Below are 23,356 nucleotides of genomic sequence, written 5' to 3'. Positions count from 1 at the left end.
GGAGTCACCCGTGGCGAATGCACCAGTTCCAAAAGCGGATAGCTTCCGTGCATAGGGAACGGGAGCGAGCGCCGCCCTGGCGATTTACGTAGTACATGGCTACGATGTTGTCTGTAAGTATCGTCCGTGGTCTCTGCAAAGAGCTTATCCTTGTCGAAGGGTAAGTCCTCGACCTTCGTCTGTAGTTCCTTTGGAACTCCTGCCGCTTGAAGAAAAGAAGCTCTACGCATAACAATAGCCGTAGCGGCAGAGCAAGCAGCAGTATCAGCCACGTCCATGGCCATCTGGAGGGACGTTCTCACTGATGTGTAGCCCTCTTGGATGACTGATCTCAGGATCAATCTTTTTGAATCAGGGAGATGATCCATGAGAGGAGTGAGGCGTGAAATTGTGTCGAAGGAATGATTGGAAAGATGCGCCAAGTAATTGGCGATTCTGAGGAGTAAAGTCGCTGAGGTGTATACCTTTCTGCCCAGGACGTCAAGCCTCCTTACGTCTTTATCAGAGCCCTGGTGTTTGAGATAAGGGGCTCTAGATCTCTGCTGAGCTGCGCCAACTACTAAAGAGTTAGGCTGTGGATGGGCGAAGAGGAATTCCATGCCCTTTGGTGGCACAAAATATTTCTTGTCGGCTCTTTTGTTGGTGGGAAGGGCCAACGCTGGAGCATGCCACACTTCGTCAGCCAGTTCCAGGATGCCTTTGTCGAGAGGGATGGCAAGGCGTGAACTGTGTCGCGGTTGGAGATTCCTAAAAAGCTTGTGTTGCTTATCTTTGAGCTCTTGTAGGGAAATCTCCTGGGTAATCGATACCAGCTTAAATAATTCTTGGAATTGACGGAGGTCGTCTGGAGGAGAGCTGTCGTCAGGGTTCACTGCATCCTCCGGAGGAGATGAGACTGGAATGGAAGACCCCAAGGCATGGTGCACGAAGGGAGTATGTTCCAGCTCTGAAGAGTGGTGAGATGGTGATGGCGCATGATGTGGAGGAGTAAGGGGAGCCGGGGTTGGAGAGCGCCTGCGTGCAGCGTAGTCGGAGACGGATCGTGGTCAATAAGAATACCGGCTATGGGAATGTCGAGAGTCGTGGTCATCACGATGGTAGGCACCACGCGGCGAACAGTCATAATTTAAACTGGAGCGGCTGCCGTACCGATAATGGTACGGGGAGCAGAGCGAGCAGGAGTGGAGGTGTGATGCCCTGGAGGAGGCAGGAGAGGCAGAGAGATGCCTGTACTGGTGCCTGCGATGGGGAGATGCAGCAGCCAGAAACGGGGAGGGCAGTCTCGACGAGGTGCGAGGAGAGCAGCACCGATGAGAGGACCAGCGTGGGGATCGCAGCGCCGGCAGAGGAGAGGACGGTGCTGGGGAGAAGAAGCGGGAGCAGCTGCGGAGGCGTGGAGAATAGAAAGCAGCAGCAGCAGGGCTCCGGGGTGATTGACGTGCGGCAGGCGCTGAAGCGCTAGCCGCTGAATTATTTAGCTCCTGGTGTGGCAGAGCAGGAGCGATCGGCACCGTGCCGGCCCCAGAACGGGTCGGCGCCGTGTGGTCCGGCACCGTGCGGTTACTGGAAGGCGGTGCCGGGGCAGGTGTTGCGGCCGGTGCCATGATCGGGTCCGGGGCTGCTCTCAGCGCTGGCTCAACGCTCGGCGCCGGAGGAGGAGGCAGCGGCTGAACTGAAGCCGGCTGGGGAGCTGACGTCTTTGCAGGCTCCCGTGGCCGCTTAGACTTTGAAGCCCCTGAGGTCCCCGGTGTCTGTGCCTGGCTGTCCCTGCCATTCAAGGCAGCTGGCAGGGATCTTGCTGGGGACAATGCCATTTTCTTCTGCAGTCCCACAGTAGGGGAGGAAGCCCGGCACTTAAGAGGGTGCTGATTCAAGTCAGCTTGCTGTGGCTGCAGGGCTGTATCAAAGAGCAGCATACAGAGGCGCCTCTCCCTGTCTTTCCTGGCTCTGGAGGTGAGCCTTAGGCAATGGTGACACTATTGGGGGATGTGAGACTCCCCCAGGCAACAAATACAGTCTGCATGGCCGTCAGAGGCTGGCATTGCCTCCGGGCAGGAGCCGCATTTTTTAAAGCCGGTAGCTGACATTTGTTGGGAGCTCGCTGCTTCTTATCTGTTGTTGGTTTTGAAAAGTAGGTGGTTGTTAAAGCTGATAGCTATCTTTTGTTCTTGATATCTTAACAGTCTTTTTTTTTTTTTTTTTTTTTTTTTTTTTAAGGTGAACGGAGCTCTATACAGAGGAGCTGACAGGAGAACAGCTGAGAGGCGGGAGGTAAGAGCGGTCTCCGCTTTCACTCCCGATAGTTCTTGTTTGTCCTTCCCCTCCTGAAAGAAAAGTGGGTTTTTTTGTTGTTTTTTTTTACTTTATGGAGAGAGAGGGGAGAGGGCGGAAAAGGATATTTTATATGTAGAAAGGGAGAACTAGAAGCTATCTAGCTCTGAGGAGAGAGGAGCGCGGTTACAGGCGTCTGCAGCCTGAGGCGGTGAAGAGGAACTGGCGGAGGGGCCAGACCGCGCGACAGAAAGAGCGCGAAAGCCGCGAGCCTGCGGCACATGCGTGGTCCAGCCAGACACTGCTAACGACAAGTCTCCATCTGCGGAGAAGAATAGACTTTCCTGTCAAAGAGGTCAAGTCTCTTATTGTCCTCATCCGATGCTGTTGCTCTATACTGGGGAGCCTTCGCCCTTTGGTGTACCACATCTACTACCAATGAGTTTAGCTGAGGATGACTGAAGAGGAAGTCCAAGCCCTTGGATAGGACAAAGTACTTTTTGTCCGCCCTTTTGTTTGTTGGAGATATGGATGTGAGAGTTTGCCATATCTCCTCTGCTGCTTCCATGATAGCCTCATCAATTGGAAGCACCACTTTAGACTTCTGTGTGGGCTGCAAATTTTTCAGGAGACGATATCTCTTCTTCTGCACCTCAACCAACTGAATCTCCTGAGATGATGCCACACTTTTAAAGAGCTCCTGGAACTACTTGACGTCATCCGGTGGGGAAATTTCCTCTGGTATTACTGCTTCGTCGTGAGAGGAAGATGACCATTGCTCCAGCAAATTATTGGGGTGTTATTCTTCCACATGTGACAACTGACCCTCTTCGGGCTCTGGTTGCTGTTGCGCCTGGGGAAGGGAAGTTGAAGGTGGAGGAGACTCCATTTGTTGATCGGTGACAGATCGCGGAACTGAAGCCCAACTAGCCCATCTGCAATAACAGGGGGAGGCTCTTCTAGAGTGGCGGTAATGAGCCGTGTGATCCCTATGGTAGTAATAATATCTGCCAGGAGGGGATCGCCTGCAAGAGGCACTGTAATACCTGCCATGCTCAGGTGAACAAAAATATACTGAGCTCCTCGAAGAGGGGGGAGGTGAAATGGACATGCATCTGGAGTGATGACGATACTCCATGTACGGTAACGATCATGAGGCAATGGCGACCTGGCTCGCCTGTCATATATATATAGTGCTTGTGGTGCTGATGGCAGTGCTGCAGCTTTGGTGATCTCAGCACTGGTGGAGAGGGCAACGGTGCCAAGGAGAATGTCAGAGATGGTGACATAGGAGTAAAACTTCTCGGCCGGTGTGATTTTGCCAACACCTTCCTTGGTTCAGTGGAGTCTCTGGGTGCTACCGGTGCCGGTTCAGGCTGCAGCACCAATAGTCTGGGCTCCAGTACCAGCTGTGCCGATGTAGACATAGGCACCGGTGCAGATGGCTTTAGTGCCGGGAGGAACTGGTGCGGACGGCTTCAGTGTCTGGGGCGCTGGTGTGGACAGCTTCGGTGCCAGGGGCGGCCTCGGCATTTCACTCGGTGCTGACGGTGCTGCATCCACCGGTATCTTGTGCCTCAAAGATGGCCTATGGGAGGCAATACCGGAGGTGCCGGGTCTGCTCCCTGTGTTCACCCTGCTACCCAGGGCAGGAGGTAACAAATGTGCCGGTGACACCCTTTTCTTTCTTGCGGGGGCTGCCCCCAGGAGAGAACACCCTCTGCTTTTGAGTAGGTACAGCGTCCAAGGTGGTGGTGACTCAGCTTCTACACACTGAAGAGCCTTATCGAATAATATCATTCTGAGGTGCATTTCCGTAGCGCCACACTCTGGCCGTGAGCTTAGTGCAATGGGCACACTTTTGAGGCACGTGACCCTCACCGAGACACCTAATGCTGGAAGAATGGCCATCACAGGCCGGCATCACATCGCAACAGAGATTGCATTTCTTGAATCTGGGGGAACCTGGCATATTGAAAGCTTCTCTGCTTTTTGGCTTTTTTTTTCGGTTTAACTATAAACAGTGAGAGAAAAAAACTACTACTTTTTTTTTTTTAACTAGAACAACGACTATGACTACAACTAACAGTTAAATTAACTAACAACTAATACTACTATCTAATAACTATTTAATAACTATTTTAGGTTCTGATGAGAAGAACGCAGAGATGAGGGAAACTCCGTTTGTGACTTGAGGCAGTTGAGAGGAACTGGCAGGAGCCGGATCACGCACAAAACAAGAGGCATGAATGGTGCGAGACTGCCCTGCGCATGCACAATCCAGCTGACTTCAGCTACTCAAAATCTCCAGACTACAGTGCTGGGACGGGCCTGACACCTACAGTGGAGCACCCCCGGGGACACTACTCGAAGAAGAATATATGTTTCAATCATGGTGGACTTAACCATGTTCCCACTGAAGTCAACAGGAGTTTTCGAATTAACTTAATTAGAATAGACTCAGGCTTTCCACATCTGGGAGCAGATTCACCTACTGCTTATCTTGGTATAAACCAAGGAGGACTAAGACAGCAAACAATTCTGCAAGAGACAAGGCTATAGCGGTGCAAAGCAGTCAAAATCTTAGCTATGCCCAGGAGATCATTAAAATACAGTGCAGCCCACAAAGCAGAGTGGAACTAGCTGAGAAGGGAAAATGGCCAGGGAATGGTCTGATTCAGAACCTTCTCTCTGCAGCTTCTACAAAGTTCCAGAAGGAGTTAAAGCTTATCCTAAGCAGCAACCCCAAGGAAAGGTAGCTGCAAAAACAGTCCGCCCTCCATCAGAATGAATCTCTCTCCAGTGCATGGAGCTTAGCTGGCACAAGAAGTCTAATTTAGGTCCATGGGTAAACATTTTGTAGTGAATGGATATACAAACAAACAACAACACTGGAAATCAGGGTAAATACCCAAATACAATTTGTTTATTATTGCCTGTTAAGAATCAATAGTGTGTTGCTCTGTGATGTACAAGAGACAAATGAAAACAGTTTCTGCTGCAAGGAACTTCTAATTTAGCAACCACAATCATAGAAAACTTCAATATTTTCATCTTACCTAAAAGATGGCAACAACAACAACAAATTGCTAGTGAAAAGCTGGGACTTTGGTTCAGTACTGATTGACGCAGGAGGTACCACTTACTAGGTCACAAACATTTCCTACAGCACTTGGGTTCTCTTTCTGTCTAAATCAGGAGTGGGCAACCAGTAGCTCCAAACCAAATATGGCTCAGCACAGAACCAAATATGGTTCTTTTGTCATTCTCAAAATACATGCAACTTTTTAAATTAAAATGAAAAATTCAAAATTTAAAAAAAGACGTAATTACTCATGTCTTGTGTGTGTGTGCCTGTCTGTTTCATCTTTAACCTGAGGTGAAAGAAGGCAGTGCACCCACAAGCGCTGGCTAGGCCATTCTGTTCATTTAAAGGGCTGGCTGAGGGCGTGCTATAGGGGACGCATGCACACTCCCAGCCAGGATAACAAGAGGGGATGGCAGCAGCAGATGCCTCCATCTGGCCACGGCAGCCCAGCTCCAGACCTCATTTGACTGCCACTGTCTGTCCCCAGGCACCATGCTCCTGGGCCCAGCAGCAGTGGCACAGCCAACAAGGCCACAATTGGGGCCTGGCCCCTATCTGGCAGCAGTGTCCTGTTCCTGGCCCCAATCCTGGGACAGGTGCCACGGTCTGGCCCGTCTGGCCACAGGAAGGACTGTCAGCTGCCTCACTCCTACTTCAGCACAGGTAGGAGGGTAAGCTACGATCCAACTGCAGCGATGCTGGCCCAGCCCTTCGTCTAGCCACTGCTGCAGAGGTGCAACAACCCAGCCCCAGCTAAGGTAATCCAGCCACAGCGCCCTCCACATACTCTACTTCCCACCCCCAGTGCCCTGCCCTGCCTCCTGCACCTCCCACACACCCCAACCCCTGTCCCAAGCCACTCACACTCCAACCCTGACTCCTACACCACTACATCCACAAACTGCTCCCCCCAGCAGCAGAAGTTCCATTAAATAAAGTCTGTGAGTATGTTTCATTTATGTTTTTCTTAATCATCATGTCAATTATCAATAATATTAAGTTGTATTTTTTCAGTCATGCAAATGGGGATTCTTATACTGATTCTTTGTTGACTTGTTCTGAATTTTGATGTAGTTTGGCTCTTTGGTTTGAAAAGGTTGCAAACCCCTGGTCTAGATAGAAAGGTATTTTCCTGATAGGCCTCCCATCAAAGTACTAAGCAGACCTGACCACGCATAAGAGTGACTTAAAAAATATAATTGGGCCAATACCCTTCATTTCTTTATGATATATAAAGAAATTCTGAAAGGCTTTCTGCTTTTTTTTGTAATGGTAGAAATTCAGATCTATGCTAGAAACCTTGAGGGTGACATGAGAATAGGTAATATAACACCTCAACAGCCAAGAGATTAAAAGTGCAGCAAATGAGAGAAAATGAATTATAGCCATTGTACAAAACTACATTTTTGCTTGCTTTTGTTAATACCTATTTATCAAAGCTGTCTAGTGGACATTTGGGAGAAAGTCTTAAATAAACATGTGATACCCTAAAATTTCTATTTTACTAAGAGATCTCTTATGTCCTGAGAATAAAAATCCTGGCCTCCTTCAGTTCCTTTTAACCTTAACTCCAATGCAGAGACATAAAAGGACAGATCTCAAAGAATAATTAATATGGAAAAGGTAAGTAACCATTTTTTTTTCTTCAATGGATTTCAGCAATGCTGAGGTGCTTGAAGCCTGCATTCAGTAACTTTATTGTGAGCAAGTCAATGCCAGTGCTTTCATTAAGAAGGCTGAAAGGAATGTCACAATTTTGACAAGAGGCTGAGCCTAGACTCCTAAAAACTCCCATACAATCGGTTATGAAGCATATGAATAAAAAAAACAAAACAAAAAACTGCTTCAACTTATGAGAAGAGGGTAAACCCGATGACTCTCAAAATCCTTTAAATGCGGAGCTGCAGCGGGGGTAGCGTGAGCTGGGAGTGAGCCAGTGTGCCTGCCCTCCAGCTCTCAAAATCCTTTAAATGCAGAGCTGTAGCAGGGTAGCTGCTGGACCTGGCGTGAGATGGGATTCAGACAGCATGCCTGCCTGCCTGCCAGCTCCCAAGCTCCTTTAAATGCAAAGCCAGGGGGCAGGGAAGGCATGTAGCCGGTAATGTTAACCAATAACTAAGCCCTAGTCTACACTAGGGAGTTATTTCAAAATAACTCCCCTTATTTCAAAACAGCAAGCAGAGCATCCACAATACCAAGCCCGTTATTTCAAAATAACAGGCTGATTATTTTGAAATAATAACTCCTGCTTTTCATGAAGAATAACGGTTATTTCAAAATAGTTATTTTGAAATAGCGGTAGTGTGGATGCTCTACTGCTGCTATTTTGAAATAACTACTGCCCAGACTCATTCAAAGTAATTACTTCCCAGTGCTTTCTGGGGCTCTCAGTCGAGGAAGCCTACCTCGGACTAATTTCAAGACTTCCCTTCAGTGTGAACATGCTATTCTGAAATAGCTATTTTGTGAGTTATTATTTTGAAATAAATTATTTCAAAATAATTTCCTAATGTAGACATGCCCTTAGACTGTAAGCACCTTTCAATAAAAACTATGGACCAGATACTGGGGTCCTACAGACTTGCACAGAGAGCAGGTCAAGATGCAGAGACAAAAGTGTCTTTAAAGATCACTTCTGCACTCCGAAAATCATGATGCTTCAATTGTGCAAGACAGCGAGTTTTGCACAAGGTTAGATCAATATTTGTGTCAATACGGTTTATTTCCAAAAATTTCTGACCAAACATTAGTAAAGCACAGAAGAGTCCAGACACAGACCCTTTCCTTTGGTCATATCCCTTTTCATTGCTACCAGGCAACAGGAAAGGGGAGTAATATAACAGCTCCCACGTTGACTGTGTCACCAGAGGATCATTCTTGCACTGGAATGATCCTTCTTTAGTTGGTTATACAAAATAGCAATGTGTTACTCTCTGCTTCATTTTATCTGCAAAGATATTTTCACTGCTGGTGGTGCGCCAGAGTGCGCAACTCCAGTAAGAGCCAGTTGGGGCACTCCGCTGCAGGAAGAGGTGCAGCATACTCCCAGGGCTCTCCTGCAACAGGCTGACACACTGAGCATCAGGCAGGTAAAAAAGGCTGGCTGGGGGCTCACCCCACATCGGTCTGGGACTTCATCAGCCCTCTACCCCTCACCCAGCACCCTTTAGAGAGGGCAGCAGGAAGGCCTCCCCCTTGCCCCATTCCTACCAAGACTGCTTGTGTCTTGCTACTTCTTTTCCATCACTATCAGGGAGCAAGGGGAAAACACTCAGCATCCCTGCATTCCTCTCCCTCCTGGCTGGTCCCGCTCCCTCCGGGGAAGGCAGGGGGCAGAAGAGTGAGTGACCCATGCTGTATGCCTTCCTCCCACTCCCTGAGCATGACAAAGGGAAACAGCAAATAGCATCAGTAGGAAATGGGGGGCTTCAGCCCCCCCAACCCTCCTTAAAGAGTGCCCTTGCCTCCATGCACTCTGTAAGAAATTTAAATTACTTTCACTCCTGCACACAGCCCTATGGGACTATATAAAAACGTTAAATAAAATAATATTATCTTAAGAGGTTTTCTTTTACAGTATAAAATAATTTAATCTATGACACAAAACACATACATACATTTAGCTCTTTGCTCATCATTGATCACTGAACCTACTCGGTTAGTCACTGCCCAATTCCATAGATTTACTGCACTTTCTTCAATCTAGGAAGGCAGAAAAAAATCCATTAGACTTCACCATTTTGTCTTGATCTGCATCATACTGAACTTCTTATGTAACAGAACCATACAGAGATAAATACGTATATGCCTGTGTAAATCAAAAAATGACAGGACCTAAAGTTGAAAACATTTAACAGGATTGATGGCACCTGTGTTGGCCAACGTTGTCTTCAGACATAATTTGAAATTATACACAGTAGGGAACTCTGTGAAAAGCAAGATTTCAGAAACATTTGTTTTGTGTCATTAAAGCATCTTCCTGAACAGATTCACTTCACTCGATTGTCCTTACACTCATTTACAAGTCCATTCTTGAACTTATAAACATTTGATCAGGTTTACTCCATCCATCTGGAATGAAATGATCTCTCACACACAAACCTTGTGCAATAGTATATTCATTTCCATTAAGATAGAACTGACATACTGATGTCTTTCAAAGTCTAATAAGGATATTCAGAAAAAAAATTCTTTAAGAATGGCTTCAATTCTAAAAAAATCTTCTCACAGAGACAGACATAAGTAGTTCAATCTACTTAGAAAGTTAAGAGGTCACTTGATTATGGTATGTAAGTTCTGACAGAGAGAGAGAAGACTTCTGACAATAGAGGATGCTTTATTCTACCAAAAGACCCGACAGCTGCAAGTTGCATTTATACAAATTCAGACTTGAAATTGGGTACATAAAGTGAGAGTAATCAGCCATTGGAACAACAAACTAAGCGATGTGGTATATATTCTATAACTTGATGCCATTAAAAGGGCTGGTTTTGTTCAACATCTTTATTAATGACCTGGATGAGGGGATAGATTGCACCCTCAGCAAGCTAGAAGGAAAGGTAGATATGTTGGAGGGCAAGGCTAGGGTCCAGAGTGACCTAGACAGATTAGAGGATTGGGACAAAAGAAATCTGATGAGGTTCAACAAGGACAAGCACAGAGTCCTACACTTGGAACGGAAGAATCCAAGGCATTGTTACAGCCTGGGGACCATGGTAGTTTGGCAGAAAAGGACCTGGGGATTACAAAGGATGAGAAGCTGGATATGAGTCAACAGTGTGCCCTTGTAGCCAAGAAGGCTAATGGCATATTAGGATGCATTAGGAGGAGCATTGCCAGCAGATCTAGAGAAGTGATTAATCCCCTTTATTCGGCACTGGAGAGGCCACATCTGAAGTACTGCATCCAGTTCTGGGCCCCCCACTACAGAAAGGATGTGGAGAGGGTCCAGCGGAGGGCAACCAAAATGATTAAGGGGCTGGAGCACATAACCTACAAGGAGAGGCTGAGGGATTTGGGCTTATTTAGTCTGCAGAAGAGAAGAGTGAGGGGGGATTTGAGAGCAGCATTCAATTTCCTGAAGGGAGGTTCCAAAGAGGATGGAGAGAGGCTGTTCTCAGTAGTGACGGATGGCAGAACAAGGAGCAATGGTCTCAAGTTACAGTGAGGGAGGTCTAGGTTGGATATTAGGAAAAATTATTTCACTAGGAGGGTGGTGAAGCACTGGAATGGGTTACCTAGGGAGATGGTGGAATCTCCATCCCTAGAGGTTTTTAAGTCTCGGCTTGACAAAGCCCTGGCTGGGTTGATTTAGTTGGGATTGGTCCTGCTTTGGGAAGGGGGCTGGAGATAGATAGATATATATATTATTATTATTGACCTGAAGGGCTGAATTAGGGATGTAAAAGAGACTAGTCAATTACCCAATAAGCATATACTTATCAGGCAGTCGAGTGGCGACTTGACTAGTTGCTTCCCTCCTTCTCCCCCCAGCCTTGCTGCCTCTAAAAGAGGCAGCAAGGGGGGGAGCAGGAGCCGGTGCTGTGGGGAGCTGGTTTAAAAGCCAGTTCCCCCCAGCACCATCTCAGGGGGGCAGGGGATGCAGATATGTAGCAAGGAACCAGCACGAGCTGGGAATCAGCAGCTTCCCAGCTCTCGCTCAGTCCCAGATGCTGTGCCTCTGCTTTTTACACGGATTAAAAGCCTGACAGCACAGCTGGAGGACAGAAAGCGAGCTGATTCCCGGCTCGCAACCGGTCCCTCCCAATACGCTTCTAGCTTTTAAATGTATTAAGAGCCTGTCAGCTCTTAATACATTTAAAAGGCAGAGCCACAGTGGGTTAGCTCCCAGGGCTGTTTCCCCCTTTCTTGACTAATCAAGTAATCAATGGGAATTCCATTGACTTCTTGATTAGCTGATTACACGCAATTTAAGATTCCAATGCTTAATCTCCACCAGACTTATATTATCACAGTCACCAGTTGTCAGGTACATAGGATTTTCAAAAACGTTATCCTCTTGGGTAAAATTCTGAATTTAATTTTTGTCCAAAAGAGTATGTTGGGGCAAAAGTTTGAAAAAAAATCTTTCAGTTGTTTTTGTGTTTAGTAAAGAGTTTTCCCCCATTTTAATCAACTTTTTCAAAATGGCAGAAGTTTTTAACTTAATATGTAAGTAGTTCTTAACAAGGATTGACGAAAAATACCTAAGTTATAAACATTTAAACAGTCTTTCATTCATTTTAATGAGGTATGAACTACAAGAAATAAAATATGAATGTTATTTATTTACTTTCTGAACTTTCACACTGTTGCACTCGAAAGTAAAAAGTCATAATAGCTCATTCATATAAAACAATGTTCCTTGTTTTTATCCATGGAGCACCTGCCAGAAAACCACCCAAAAACAAGTCTAAATAACAGGGGAAATCTATAAATATCAGAAAATATAAGCAAGCGAGTTGTGGGTTGTGTCATTATACTTGGCAGGGTTTGCATCATGATACCATGATGCTGGGCAGGACTTGTGTCAGAAACATTTCTCCAAGAGAAGGGAGGGATAGTTTGGATGTGGTTTTTTTTAAGCTGTCAGAAGACAAGCAGAAAAACCTATGGGCTGCGACTGCATGAAAACATCAACGCAACTGCCCCAAAAGAAGAAAAAAGTTATTTGTTTTAAGTGGACTCACTACCATTTGTGTTCCCTGCTATTAAATGGGGCTAAAAAATACAGATGGGGGCAAACTGGAATAAGAGGTAGGCCAAACGCACATATTCACATGATATCCAAGTCAATTCTATGTATTTTAAAGGCATTTAAAACACATTTACACAATTCATACTTTAAACTCTCTTGAAATACTCATTTACACAATATTCTAATCTCCTTAGAAAGTAATTACAATCCACTGTGTCTACTCTCACACAGTTCTGCAACAGATTTGTTTCTTTTATAGACACAAAAAAGCATAAGCTTGCCCAAGAATAAAAGTGTAATGTTCAATGCAGTTTGCAATCCACTCAATACAAAGAAAATTTAGAAGGAATGTTACATGTCAGTAATGTTATCATGTCACATGTCTGTAATGCTAAATATATGGCATCCTCTTTCAAAATGAAAGAAAATTAATCTGGTCTGAAGAGTTGCTGGAATCCTATCATACCATATAATAAACTTTTGCCAGTTGCTAATTTGGCCCTTGGACTTTTTGTTAGTGAACATTTAAGAAGTTATACTTTAATATGACTCATGTTTTATATTGATACATCAGAAAAACCTGCATTTTCTTCAAATGTGCTAAATGACATATAAACAAGAAATGTTATACTATACCATACTTTTATAAAAATGTGAACAGAACATATTATATTCTAAGACAGTGTCTACACTTCCACTTTCTGTGCTAAAATTTTAGTCATTTAGGGGTGTGAAAAAACACACTCCTGAGACACAGACATTTTAGCACTGAAAAATATAAGAATAGACAACGAGTAGTCTTGTAGCACCTTAGAGACTAACAAAGTATAGACACTTCAAGGGGTAGCCGAGTTAGTCTGTACAAGATAAACTTAAAAAACAACAAAAGGTCTGGTAGCACTTTATAGACTAACAAAACATGTAGATGGGATCATGAGCTTTTGTGGGCACAACCCACTTCTTCACAGCACTTCATGGCTGGGAGCTGCAACTCCAAGCAATAAAGCTACCACCCCTTGTTCAGGATGGGGTTTTTTTTTTATACCACTGAGAGAGTCAGTTCTTTTGGTTATAAAGCATGACTACACTGCCCACATCACAGCTCTGTGGCAGATGTGCTGTCAAGTTGGCAGTGGAGACATATTCCAAACAAGTGTCACAACCAGGTCTTGCTCTTTACTTGCACTGGCCATTAGGTGTTGAAGTTGTCAGAAGGTCAACACAGAGCTGTTCACCATTACCTCGGCCACAAGATTGGATTGTTTTTAAATATGTGTTTTCAGCCAGTGTTTCCAGACTTCTACCTGAACCTCCTGAATCTCATTCCCAGTCTCATTATCCACATTTTCTATTTCACTGAACAGTTTGTCAATGATCTCAGGTACATTTGATGAGGTGTCTTTCTTCACCAGTTCTTGAATTAGCACTGAAAGAAAGACAAACAAGGGGCAGCAACTCTCCACACAAAAATTAAGAGTAACACATCATTTCTGAACATCTGAACAAGATAAACCAATCAGTTTACATTTTCTTCATATCCTTCTATCTACTACAGCAGTTCTCAAACTTCAGAAACTCAACAATCCCCATTTTGATTTAAAAGTTTTCAGATTCCCAAAGCCTCCTGAGATTTATTTTCATTTAAAGGTAAAAAAAAAAAACCACATTCATGAAAAGATTATTTATTTATATTGTACCACTAAAACTATTTATTTATTGAAGTATCCATTATTAGACAGATATATATAAGTATGTGTGGCTAATGAACTACCCTTTATTTTTATTGTCATTAAATCTAAACAGCTAGAAAACTTCTCTCCTTCACCCAAGGCCTTACCCCATCCACCTCTTGCCACCCCACTCCTGCCCATCTCTCTTCCCCACCTCTTTCCACCCCCTCCTTGCACCTCATATACACCACTGAACCGCAGCATACAAGAGGCACTGGAAGGAAGGGGGAGTAGTTGATCAGAAGGGCCGGCACCCTAAAATACACTCGCAGATCCAGCCTACCGACCAAGATTGTGTTTATTTAGTAGCCTAGTGTTTCTCAAAGTGAAGAAGGAACCTGATCAATTAAATAAAACAATTCAAGAAATAATTCTGAATCCTAGAAATTTTTTACTTAGGCAACAAGGTGAAATTCTTGTGACCTACACCAATTAAATCTGTTGACTTTCATGAAGTTGAATCCAGGCAATGAGACCAAATTTTGGACCAACATTTAATTTGTTAATAAAATATCTCTTTCCTGAGAGTGTCTTTTGTTTCTATTCTAAACAACTTTTACTCTTTGGCACTCTCAAATAATATAATGCTGCATGAAGCCTGCATCAATAACTTTACTGTGAGCAAGTCAATGCCAGTGCTTTCATTAAGGCTGAAAGGAATGTCACAATTCTGAGGAGAGGCTGAACCTATAACCTTAAAAACTCCCATACCATCTGTTATGAAGCGTATGAATAAAAAAACCAAAACCCTGCTATCCTGGGTCTTCTAAATTCCTGCCTCAGGTTTAAAAGGAAAACTGACAAACTCAATTAACTGCCGTATAATTAACCAGTCACTGAATTTAGAGACAATTAAGTAACTTTACTGGGTCCTCCTTCCCTCTTCAATAGGTTTTGATCATCATAACGTAGAAACTTCTCCACACATAGGTTTGAGATGCAAAAAACACTCAAAGTCTCTCTTTGTCGCTAGTTTTGTAATTATTCAAGCATTATATTAATCCATTAACCAGTTGCTTTTCAAGCGCTAGTTAGTTAAGCCCTGCCTGTTTCCAACTTTCTTTGACTGTGAAGTTCTTCTAGCACATCAAGCCCAATCAAAGTGTCTTTGTTAAGTTATTTAATATTATTTGTTTTCCTTGAGCTGAAGACAGTCATCAGCTATTTTGAACCACAAACTAGACAACATGCTTGGTATTTCCTTCTCTATTTCTCCTCTATACTTGTGTGCTCAATTTACTGGGCATGGGGCAATACAAAACCTTTATACCCCATACTAAAGTAATCTGCAAGCATTTATTCAGGGCCAGCAATATTTTTATTCTCCCTAGCTCTTAAGAACACCATCCTTCCCCAGAGCCTCTAGTCCATACTTCTCAAGTCCTCCCTGACATTCAGGTTCCAAGACAAAGCTTAATATTATCAGGAAGAGTCAGATTTTCCTGACTATAATTAGAAAAACCTGGAAATGAGGCTTTTATTCCCTGTGGCTTCATCATAACACACAAAATATACATGTGCAGCACTGAATTATTTACACAATTACGGATTAAACATTTAGTTTTTCAAAGATTACTGATTTGTACCTTTAATGTCCGGTAAGTGAGACTTCCCCTTCATTTCTAAAGCGTTGAATCAAATCCTTTAACACACACACACAGACAAAAATTCAAAAGTTTTATATGTAACTTTTCTACTACACCTTTCAACTATTCCTTACTATAGGCTTGATTCCACTCTTACGGTGTGTCTAGGATTTTTTTTTTTTAAATGGCCTTTTTTCGAAAAAACTTGCCCTGCGTCTAGACTGCTGCCATGTTCTTTGGAAAGTAAATCAAAAGAACACGGCAGATTTTTCAGCCGCAGAAAAACTCTGCACTGCCTTCCCTTATCGACTAATCGATTAGCTGATTAATAGAAAGTTAACATCCCTAGCATGGTGTCCAACCCGCTAGCTACTACATGTGGTTATTTGGCCAGGCAAGTGTGGCTAGTTGGCTTGAACAATGTAGCTATTTGGCTAGTTGAGCGTGGTTAGTTCACTATAGCAGTAGCCACTATAATGGTTACTGCTTCAGAAATGGTTGGATACAACAGCTACAGATCCTTTTTTACTACTTTCCAACCACCTACTTATTGTTTCCTCACTCCCATTACCTCAGTTGATTTACTGCAAAAATTCTAATTCAGAAACTTAAAGAAAAATTGTTTATGTTAAATGTAGGCATGTGAACGGTTAACTGGTTAACCAATAAGCATCATGCTTAATGGGTGATGCTTACTGGTTCCAGTTAGCGAGTAGGAGCGGGAACAGCTCCCCACCCGCTGTTTGCAGGAAGCTGTTCCAGCCCCAAGGAGCCACCGCAGACAGGGGCTGCTCCAGGCATCCAAAGCAGCCCCTGTCTGCACCCAGGGGAAGAAAGGACACAGATAGGGGCTTCTCCAGCTGTGCTGTCCATGCCTGTGGAGAGGGGCCTCTCCAGCCTGGCCCCCTTAATTGGTTAACTGGTTAATTTTCATATGTAACCAGTTAACCAATTAAACATAATTTTACATCTCTATTTAAATGCCCTGCCACATTTCTGACTGGCTATTTTTAACTCTCCCATTTTTAGCTCATCTCATATCTCACTCCTGGGGGAATTCTGCACCACTGCATGCATATAATTAATGAGCAATAAATATATTTAATTTTGAGTGCAGAAAAAAGCTTCTGCCAGAAAGTTGCTGCAGTACTGCCTTTTGCCCACCAAAGGGTGCTATGGCACTAGAACAGAGTAGCAGCTCTCCTTGAGGGAGGGAAGAAAAAGAGCCCACCCACCTTCACAGCATCTAGCAAGCCAGATCAGGAGACAGTGAACATGAACAGACATCAGCATGGGGCTGCTCTGAGTCACGGAAGGGTGGGAGCACATAGGGACAGGGAGCTGGCTGAGTAGGACACATAGACCCATGGGAATGAGTTACGTAGGTGCTTGAGTAGGGCTGGAAGGACATGTGTGGACAGTAGGGGCAAGGACATATGCAGGTTTAGGGTCACATGTGACAGATGTGCCTGATAGAATGGGAGAGATTAGGCATCAGCCAGGATCTGCATGGGGAAAGCTCCCAAAGACTGCTTCTAGCTCCCTCAAAAAATCTGTTCCATACTTTTCCCACTTATACCCAAGAACCCTCCATGTTCACACCATGTTCATTCCCAACAATTACTTCCCTGTCACTCCGTTCCTCTTTTAGCTTTGAATTCCTTAAGCCTTTGCACTAGTTCTCAGGCATGCCGGAAATACGATTCGTTATTGTAGTTTAAATTAATTATTACTCAGATTTCTGAATTAATATGCCTATTAATCTGTTTGTTACCTGTATTGTTACAGACATAGTTGCTGGCATGTAATTTGATGTAAATGACCAAAAATAATTGAAACTGATGTGATTATGTTGAATAATCTTGACAAATACAATATGCAGAGTTTGGAAATACCGTGCACAAAAATTATAATATTTGGAACAGAATTCCCCAGGAGTGATATCAGAAACTGATCAGGTTGGCCAGTACACAGACAGACAGACCATACATAAAATATTACAAAAGTAATCGACGCTCTTTGTGGATTTCTTGATTCTTGTGTTTAGAGCTGTGATGGGCAACCTACAGGACACATATAGTCCATTGGTGTTCCACCTGTAGCTCCCTTTCCCCTTTTTTCCCCAAACCTCTTGTGCACCAGGACACTGGAGCGCGGCACCTACCCACTCCTCCTCCTCCCTTCCAGCACTTTCAGAGCACTCTGAATTGGCTGACTTGAAGCTGTTCAAGATCTGGAAGGGAGTTGGAAAAGTGGGAATGGGGCATGAATCAGGTGATTCATTGTGCTCCAAAAGCACTGAGAGGGAGGGGGAGTAGGTAAGTGTGGGGCTCCAGTGTGGGAGAACATGGCGGAAGGGGACAGAGAGCCACAGGATGCAGCTGGAACCCCAATAAGCTGCACGTTGCCCACCACTAGATGTCAATCTTACAACCCACTGAAATGGAGGGCCACTCATGCAGACCACTCACTAGTATTGGTTGCCCATCAGAGCAGTGGTTCCTAACCATTGGTACACAGACTAGTGCCAGGCCACACCCATGCCTTGATGATTGGCTCAGCAGGAATGTCCTGGATTAGCCAATGACTGTGCTATTAGCTCTTTAAATTGGACATGGGTAACTGTGTCTAGTCACTTCCACCAAATACAATGGCTAAAAGACGGAAGTGAAGGAAGTAAAATATTTTGGGAAGCAATGTCTTATGTATGATTTTTAACAGTGGTGGAAATAAAATACTTTGGGTAGCTAACGATGTGTTATTTTTTTATTTTTTAAGGTACAAAGAATACTTTGGGGGCAAGAGAATAATAATAAAAAATCTGTTACGATGACATGTAGTTACAACAAAATTTAGTGGGGATATGCTACTTCAATTTTGTAAAATCAGGAGTAGGGATGTTAAATATCAGTTAATTGAATAGTTAAGTAACCCTTAATGAATTCTTATTGGTTAGTCGACTATTCTACAGGCCGCAGGAGGTGGAGCTGGCAGCCAGTGCACTCTGGCCTCACTCCCGAAGAGCCACCTGCCACTCCGCATTGTTGCCTCTGATACAGAGTCAGCAGCACAGGTGGTGCCAGGGAGGAGCTGGTCCATGAGGGGAGCCAGTTTAAAAAACAACTTCACACACAGATCAGCTGCCTGCCATCCTGTGCTGCTGCCTCTAACAAACAGGCAGGAGTGCCAGGTGGCTGTTGGGAAGGAGGGGGGAGAGAAGGGGTCAGACGGGCTTACTGGCAATCAAAACAGGCCCAGGAAATGGGTTGAGAATGGGCCTTCCCCTTTTGACATCACTCCTGCGTGCCCCTCCCCCTTTCTCTGTGTGCAGGGCCAGCTCTAGGTTTTTTGCCCCCCCTTTTTTTGTCTGGGGAGGGTGTGCGCACAAATGCAGCTTGTGCAGCTTCCTCGGGTTTGGGGTGCTCGCTCCAGGGGGAGCCCAAACACCAGGGCATTTTCATCTCCTAGCACAAGCTCCTTCCTCTCCCACCTCTTTCCCCTATTTTTCCCCTTTCCCCTCCCCTATCTGGCTTCTGCTTTCCAGTTTGCGGAGCTGGAGTCTAAGATCGGGCCCCAGCTGCTTCCGGGGCTCCAGACCAGACCACATGCCGGACCTGGAGCTGGGCAGCGCGGTGCAACGCTGGGCCGGGCGGTTTTAAAGTCCTGGGCCGTGACATCACATCACGCCCGGGCGTCCCCCCTCTCACCTGTTGCGCAGCGTTTGAGCACACCATGCATGCGCTCCTTCAGCCTCACAGTGCCATGTACATGGCTGGCGCGCAGTGTTGGGGAATTTAAAGTGTAGGGCTGCGGCTCCCCGTCACAAATCCCCCTCCTCCTTCAGCAGCCACCATCCGGCCCTTAGGAGGACTACCCACCAGGAAATTCCTGGTATCCTAGCCAGTCCGCCCCTGGGGTCAGAGCTCCCGGACCTGGCACAAGCCATAACTGAGCCAGGCTGCCTGCCTGCCCAGCTCCTAATACAATTTAAACGCAGAGCTACAGCAGGGGTAAGCGCAAGCCAGGACTGAGCCAAGCTACTGGCCAGCCTGCTAAAAAATTTACTGGCAAAGGGTGGGGAGAGGAAAATGAGTGTAGTCTATAGCATTCGCCTATACGTTTTTGCCATGGCGTATGTGTGCACCCGTTGCAAGGAGCTCCTGACCCTCAGAGACCAAGTTCATGCTTTAGAGGCCAGGGTGGCTGAACTGGAGGAGCTAAGGGCGGTAGCGAGCTATGTTGATGAGACTTTCCGGGACACTGTAATACTGTCCCACCTCCAGTCTGAGAGCCCCAGTGCTCTTAAAGAGGATGAAAGTCTCAAGGGAACAGAGCATTCAATGGGAACTGAGGGAAACCATCCCGTAGTTGGGACCCTCCTTCCAGAGGATGTTGCGGTATCCTCTCACACTGAGGATACCTCTGAGGGTGAGGGAACGCCGGTTGTTAGGAAGAGGCAGGTGTTAGTAGTGGGTGATTCGATCGTTAGAAACATAGATAGTTGAGTTTGTGATGACCGGGAGAACCGTATGGTCACTTGCCTGCCTGGTGCGAAGGTAGCAGATCTCTCGAGGCATCTAGATAGACTTATGTTAGTTCTGCGGAGCCGCCAGTGGTCGTGGTACATGTAGGTACCAATGACATAGGAAAAGGTAGGAGAGAAGTCCTGGAGGCCAAATTTAGGTTGCTAGGAAAGAAACTGAAATCCAGGACCTCTATGGTAGCATTCTCGGAAATGCTTCCAGTTCCACGCGCAGGGCCAGGTAGGCAGGCAGAGCTTCAGAGTCTCAAGGTGTGGATGAGACGATAGTGTAGGGAAGAGGGGGTTGGATTTATTAGGAACTGGGGACACTTTTGGGAGAGGGGGAGCCTATACAGGAAGGATGGGTTCCACCTAAACCAGGGTGGAACCAGACTGCTGGCACTAAACATTAAAAAGGCCGTAGAGCAGTTTTTAAACTAAGAGATGGGGGAAAGCCAATTGGTGTGGAGATGCACGTAAATCAGATGGAGACTTCCCTTAGAGGAGAATCCATTGATAGAGATTCTCTAAGCTGTAGTCAGAAAGAAAGGAGGAGAGAGGACAAATCATGAGCCAGAGCAGACAAACAACCTCATATAAAGGAATCCAATGCATCAGGGAAGGGCAGACAAATGTGTAAAGTGCTTCTACACAAATGCTAGGAGTCTGACTAATAAGATAGTGAACTAGAGTACCTCGTATTAAAGGAGGAGATTGATATAATAGGCATCACTGAAACCTGGTGGAATGAGAAAAATCTGTGGGACACAATCATACCAGGATATAAAATATATCAGAAGCATAGAGCAGGCCAGGTGGGTGGCGGAGTGGCACTGTATGTGAAAGAGAATGTAGAATCAAATGAAATAAAAATATTAAGTGAATCAACATGTTCAATAGAATCGCTATGGATAGTAACTCCATGCTCCAATAATAAGAAATTAGCAGTAGGGTTATATTATCGACCACCTGACCAGGACAGCGATACTGACTTGAAATGCTGAGTGAGATTAGAGAGACTACCAAAATAGAGAACTCTATAATAATGGGGGATTTTAATTATCCCCATTTTGACTGGATACATGTCACCTCAGGAAGAGAAGCAGAGATAAAATTTCCCAATGGCTTAAATGACTGCTTCTTGGAGCAGCTGGTACAGGAACCCACAGGAGGAGACGCAATTCTCGATTTAGTCCTGAGTGGAGCGCAGGATCAGGTCCAGGAGATAACAGTCACAGGACCGCTTGGGAATAGTGACCATTTAACATTCCTGTGATGGGAAGAACACCTCAGCAGTCAAGCACTCTGGCATTTAATTTCAAAAAAGGGAATTACACAAAAATGAGGAGGTGAGTTAAACAGAAATTAAAAGGCACAATGACTAGAGCCAAATCCCTGCAAGCTGCATAGAAACTTTTTAAAGACACCATAATAGAGGCCCAACTTAAATGTATACCCCAAATTAAAAAACATAGCAAGAGACCTAAAAAAGAGTCACCGTGGCTTAACGACCATGTAAAAGAATCAGTGAGGGACAAAAAGGCATCTTTTAAGAAGTGGAAGTCCAATCCTAGTGAGATAAATAGAAAGGAACATAAATACTGTCAAATCAAGTTTAAAAATGTACTAAGAAAAGCAAAAAGAGATTTTGAGGAACAGCTAGTCAAAAACTCAAAAATAAACACCAAAATGTTTTTTAAGTACATTAGAAGCAGGAAGCCTGCTAAAAAACCAGTGGGTCCCTTAGATGATCAAGATATAAAAAAAGCAATCAAGGACGATAAAGCCATTGCGGATAAACTAAATGATTTCTCTGCTTCAGTCTTCACGGTTGAGGACGTTAGGGAGATTCCCAAATCTGCACCGTCCTTTGTGGGTAATGAATCTGAGGAACTGTCCCGGATTGAAGTGTCATTAGAGGAGGTTTTGGAACAAATCGAAAAACTTAACGTGAACAAATCACCGGGACTGGATGGCATTGACCCAAGGGTTCTAAAAGAACTCAAATGGGAAATTGATGAACTATTATCTGTGGTTTGTAACCTATCCTTTAAATCAGCTTCTATACCTTATGACTGGAAGGTAGCTAACGTGACACCAATATTTAAAAAGGGCTCTAGAGGCAATCCTGGCAATTACAGACTGGTAGGTCTAACTTCAGTACCGGGCAAATTAGTCGAAATAATAGTAAAGAATAAAATTGTGAGGCATGTAGAAGAACATAATTAGTTGGACAAAAGTCAACATGGTTTCTGTAAAGGGAAATCCTGTCTTACTAATCTATTATGCTGTGTCTACATGGGCGCGATCTTGCACCAAAGCGGCTGCTTTTGCGCAAAAACATGCTGCCTGTCTACACTGGCGGGGAGTTCTTACGTAAGAACACTGACATTCTTATGTGTGCAATCAGTGCTTCTTGCACAAGAACTATGATGCTCCTGCTCAGGAATAAGCCCTCTTGCATAACTGTTCTTGCGCAAGAGGCCAGTGTAGACAGGCAACATGAATTTCTTGCGCAAGAAAGCCTGATGGTTAAAATGGCCATCGGAGCTTTCTTGTGCAAGAGAGCGTCTACACTGGCATGGACGCTCTTGCACAAAAGCACATCTCTTGCGCACAGGCACCTGCCAGTGTAGACGCTCTCTTGCGCAAATACTGTAACGCAAAAACTCTTGCGTTAAAGAGTATTTGCGCAAGATCATGCCAATGTACACATAGCCCGAGTTCTTTAAACAGTTAACAAACATGCAGACAAGGGGGATCCAGTAGATATAGTATACTTAGATTTTCAGAGAGCCTTTGACAAGGTCCCTCACCAAAGGCTCTTGTGTAAATTACATGGCCATGGGATAAGAGGAAAGGTCCTTTCTTGGATTGAGAACTGGTTAAAAGACAGGAAACAAAGGGTAGGAATGGTAAATTTTCAGAATGGAGAGGGGTAACTAGTGGTGTCCCCCAAGGGTCAGTCCTGGGACCAATCCTGTTCAACTTATTCATAAAAGATCTGGAGAAAAAGGGGTAAGCAGTGAGGTGGTAAAGTTTGAGGATGATACCAAACTGTTTAGGATAATCAAGACAGAATCAGACTGTGAGGGTCTCCAAAAAGATCTCACCAAACTGAGTGATTGGGCAACAAATGGCAAGTGAAATTTAATGTGGATAAGTGTAAAGTAATTCACAGCAGGGAAAATAACCCCAACTATACGTACAGTATGATGGGGGGATAATTTGGCTATGACAAATCAGGAAAGAGACCTTAGAGTTATCGTGGATAGTTCTCTGAAAACTTCCACAGTATGCAGTTGCGGTCAAAAAGGCAAATAGGATGCTAGGATTTATTAAGAAAGGGATAGAAAATAAGACACAGAATATCTTACTGCCCCTGTATAAAACTATGGTATGCCCACATCTTGAATACTGTGTACAAATGTGGTCTCCTCACCTCAAAAAATATATTTTGGC

At 44.6% G+C, this 23,356-nt stretch overlaps 1 protein-coding gene across 7 annotated transcripts in view; it reads right to left on the bottom strand.

The window, feature by feature from the left end:
* TEX11 (testis expressed 11) overlaps positions 1-23,356 on the bottom strand; it is a 211,306-nt gene that overhangs the window by 179,370 nt on the left and 8,580 nt on the right. For 5 of the 7 annotated variants that reach the window (XM_075917646.1, XM_075917649.1, XM_075917648.1 and 2 more), the window contains exons 2-4: positions 15,373-15,428; positions 13,361-13,482; positions 8,977-9,061 (exon numbers count right to left, since the gene is read on the bottom strand). In XM_075917646.1, the coding sequence (XP_075773761.1) occupies positions 8,977-9,061; positions 13,361-13,482; positions 15,373-15,406 (241 nt within the window). In that variant the 5' untranslated portion in view covers positions 15,407-15,428. Of the gene's footprint in view, positions 1-8,976; positions 9,062-13,360; positions 15,429-23,356 lie in introns of all 7 variants that reach the window. The other 2 variants (XM_075917652.1, XM_075917653.1) reach the window with 2 other exon arrangements.

This window comes from Pelodiscus sinensis, unplaced genomic scaffold (assembly GCF_049634645.1).
Source record: "Pelodiscus sinensis isolate JC-2024 unplaced genomic scaffold, ASM4963464v1 ctg71, whole genome shotgun sequence".
In the NCBI taxonomy this organism is placed as follows: Eukaryota; Metazoa; Chordata; order Testudines; family Trionychidae; genus Pelodiscus; species Pelodiscus sinensis.
Note: the sequence above shows the minus strand (reverse complement) of the source record. Positions and strands in the feature narration are given on the sequence as shown.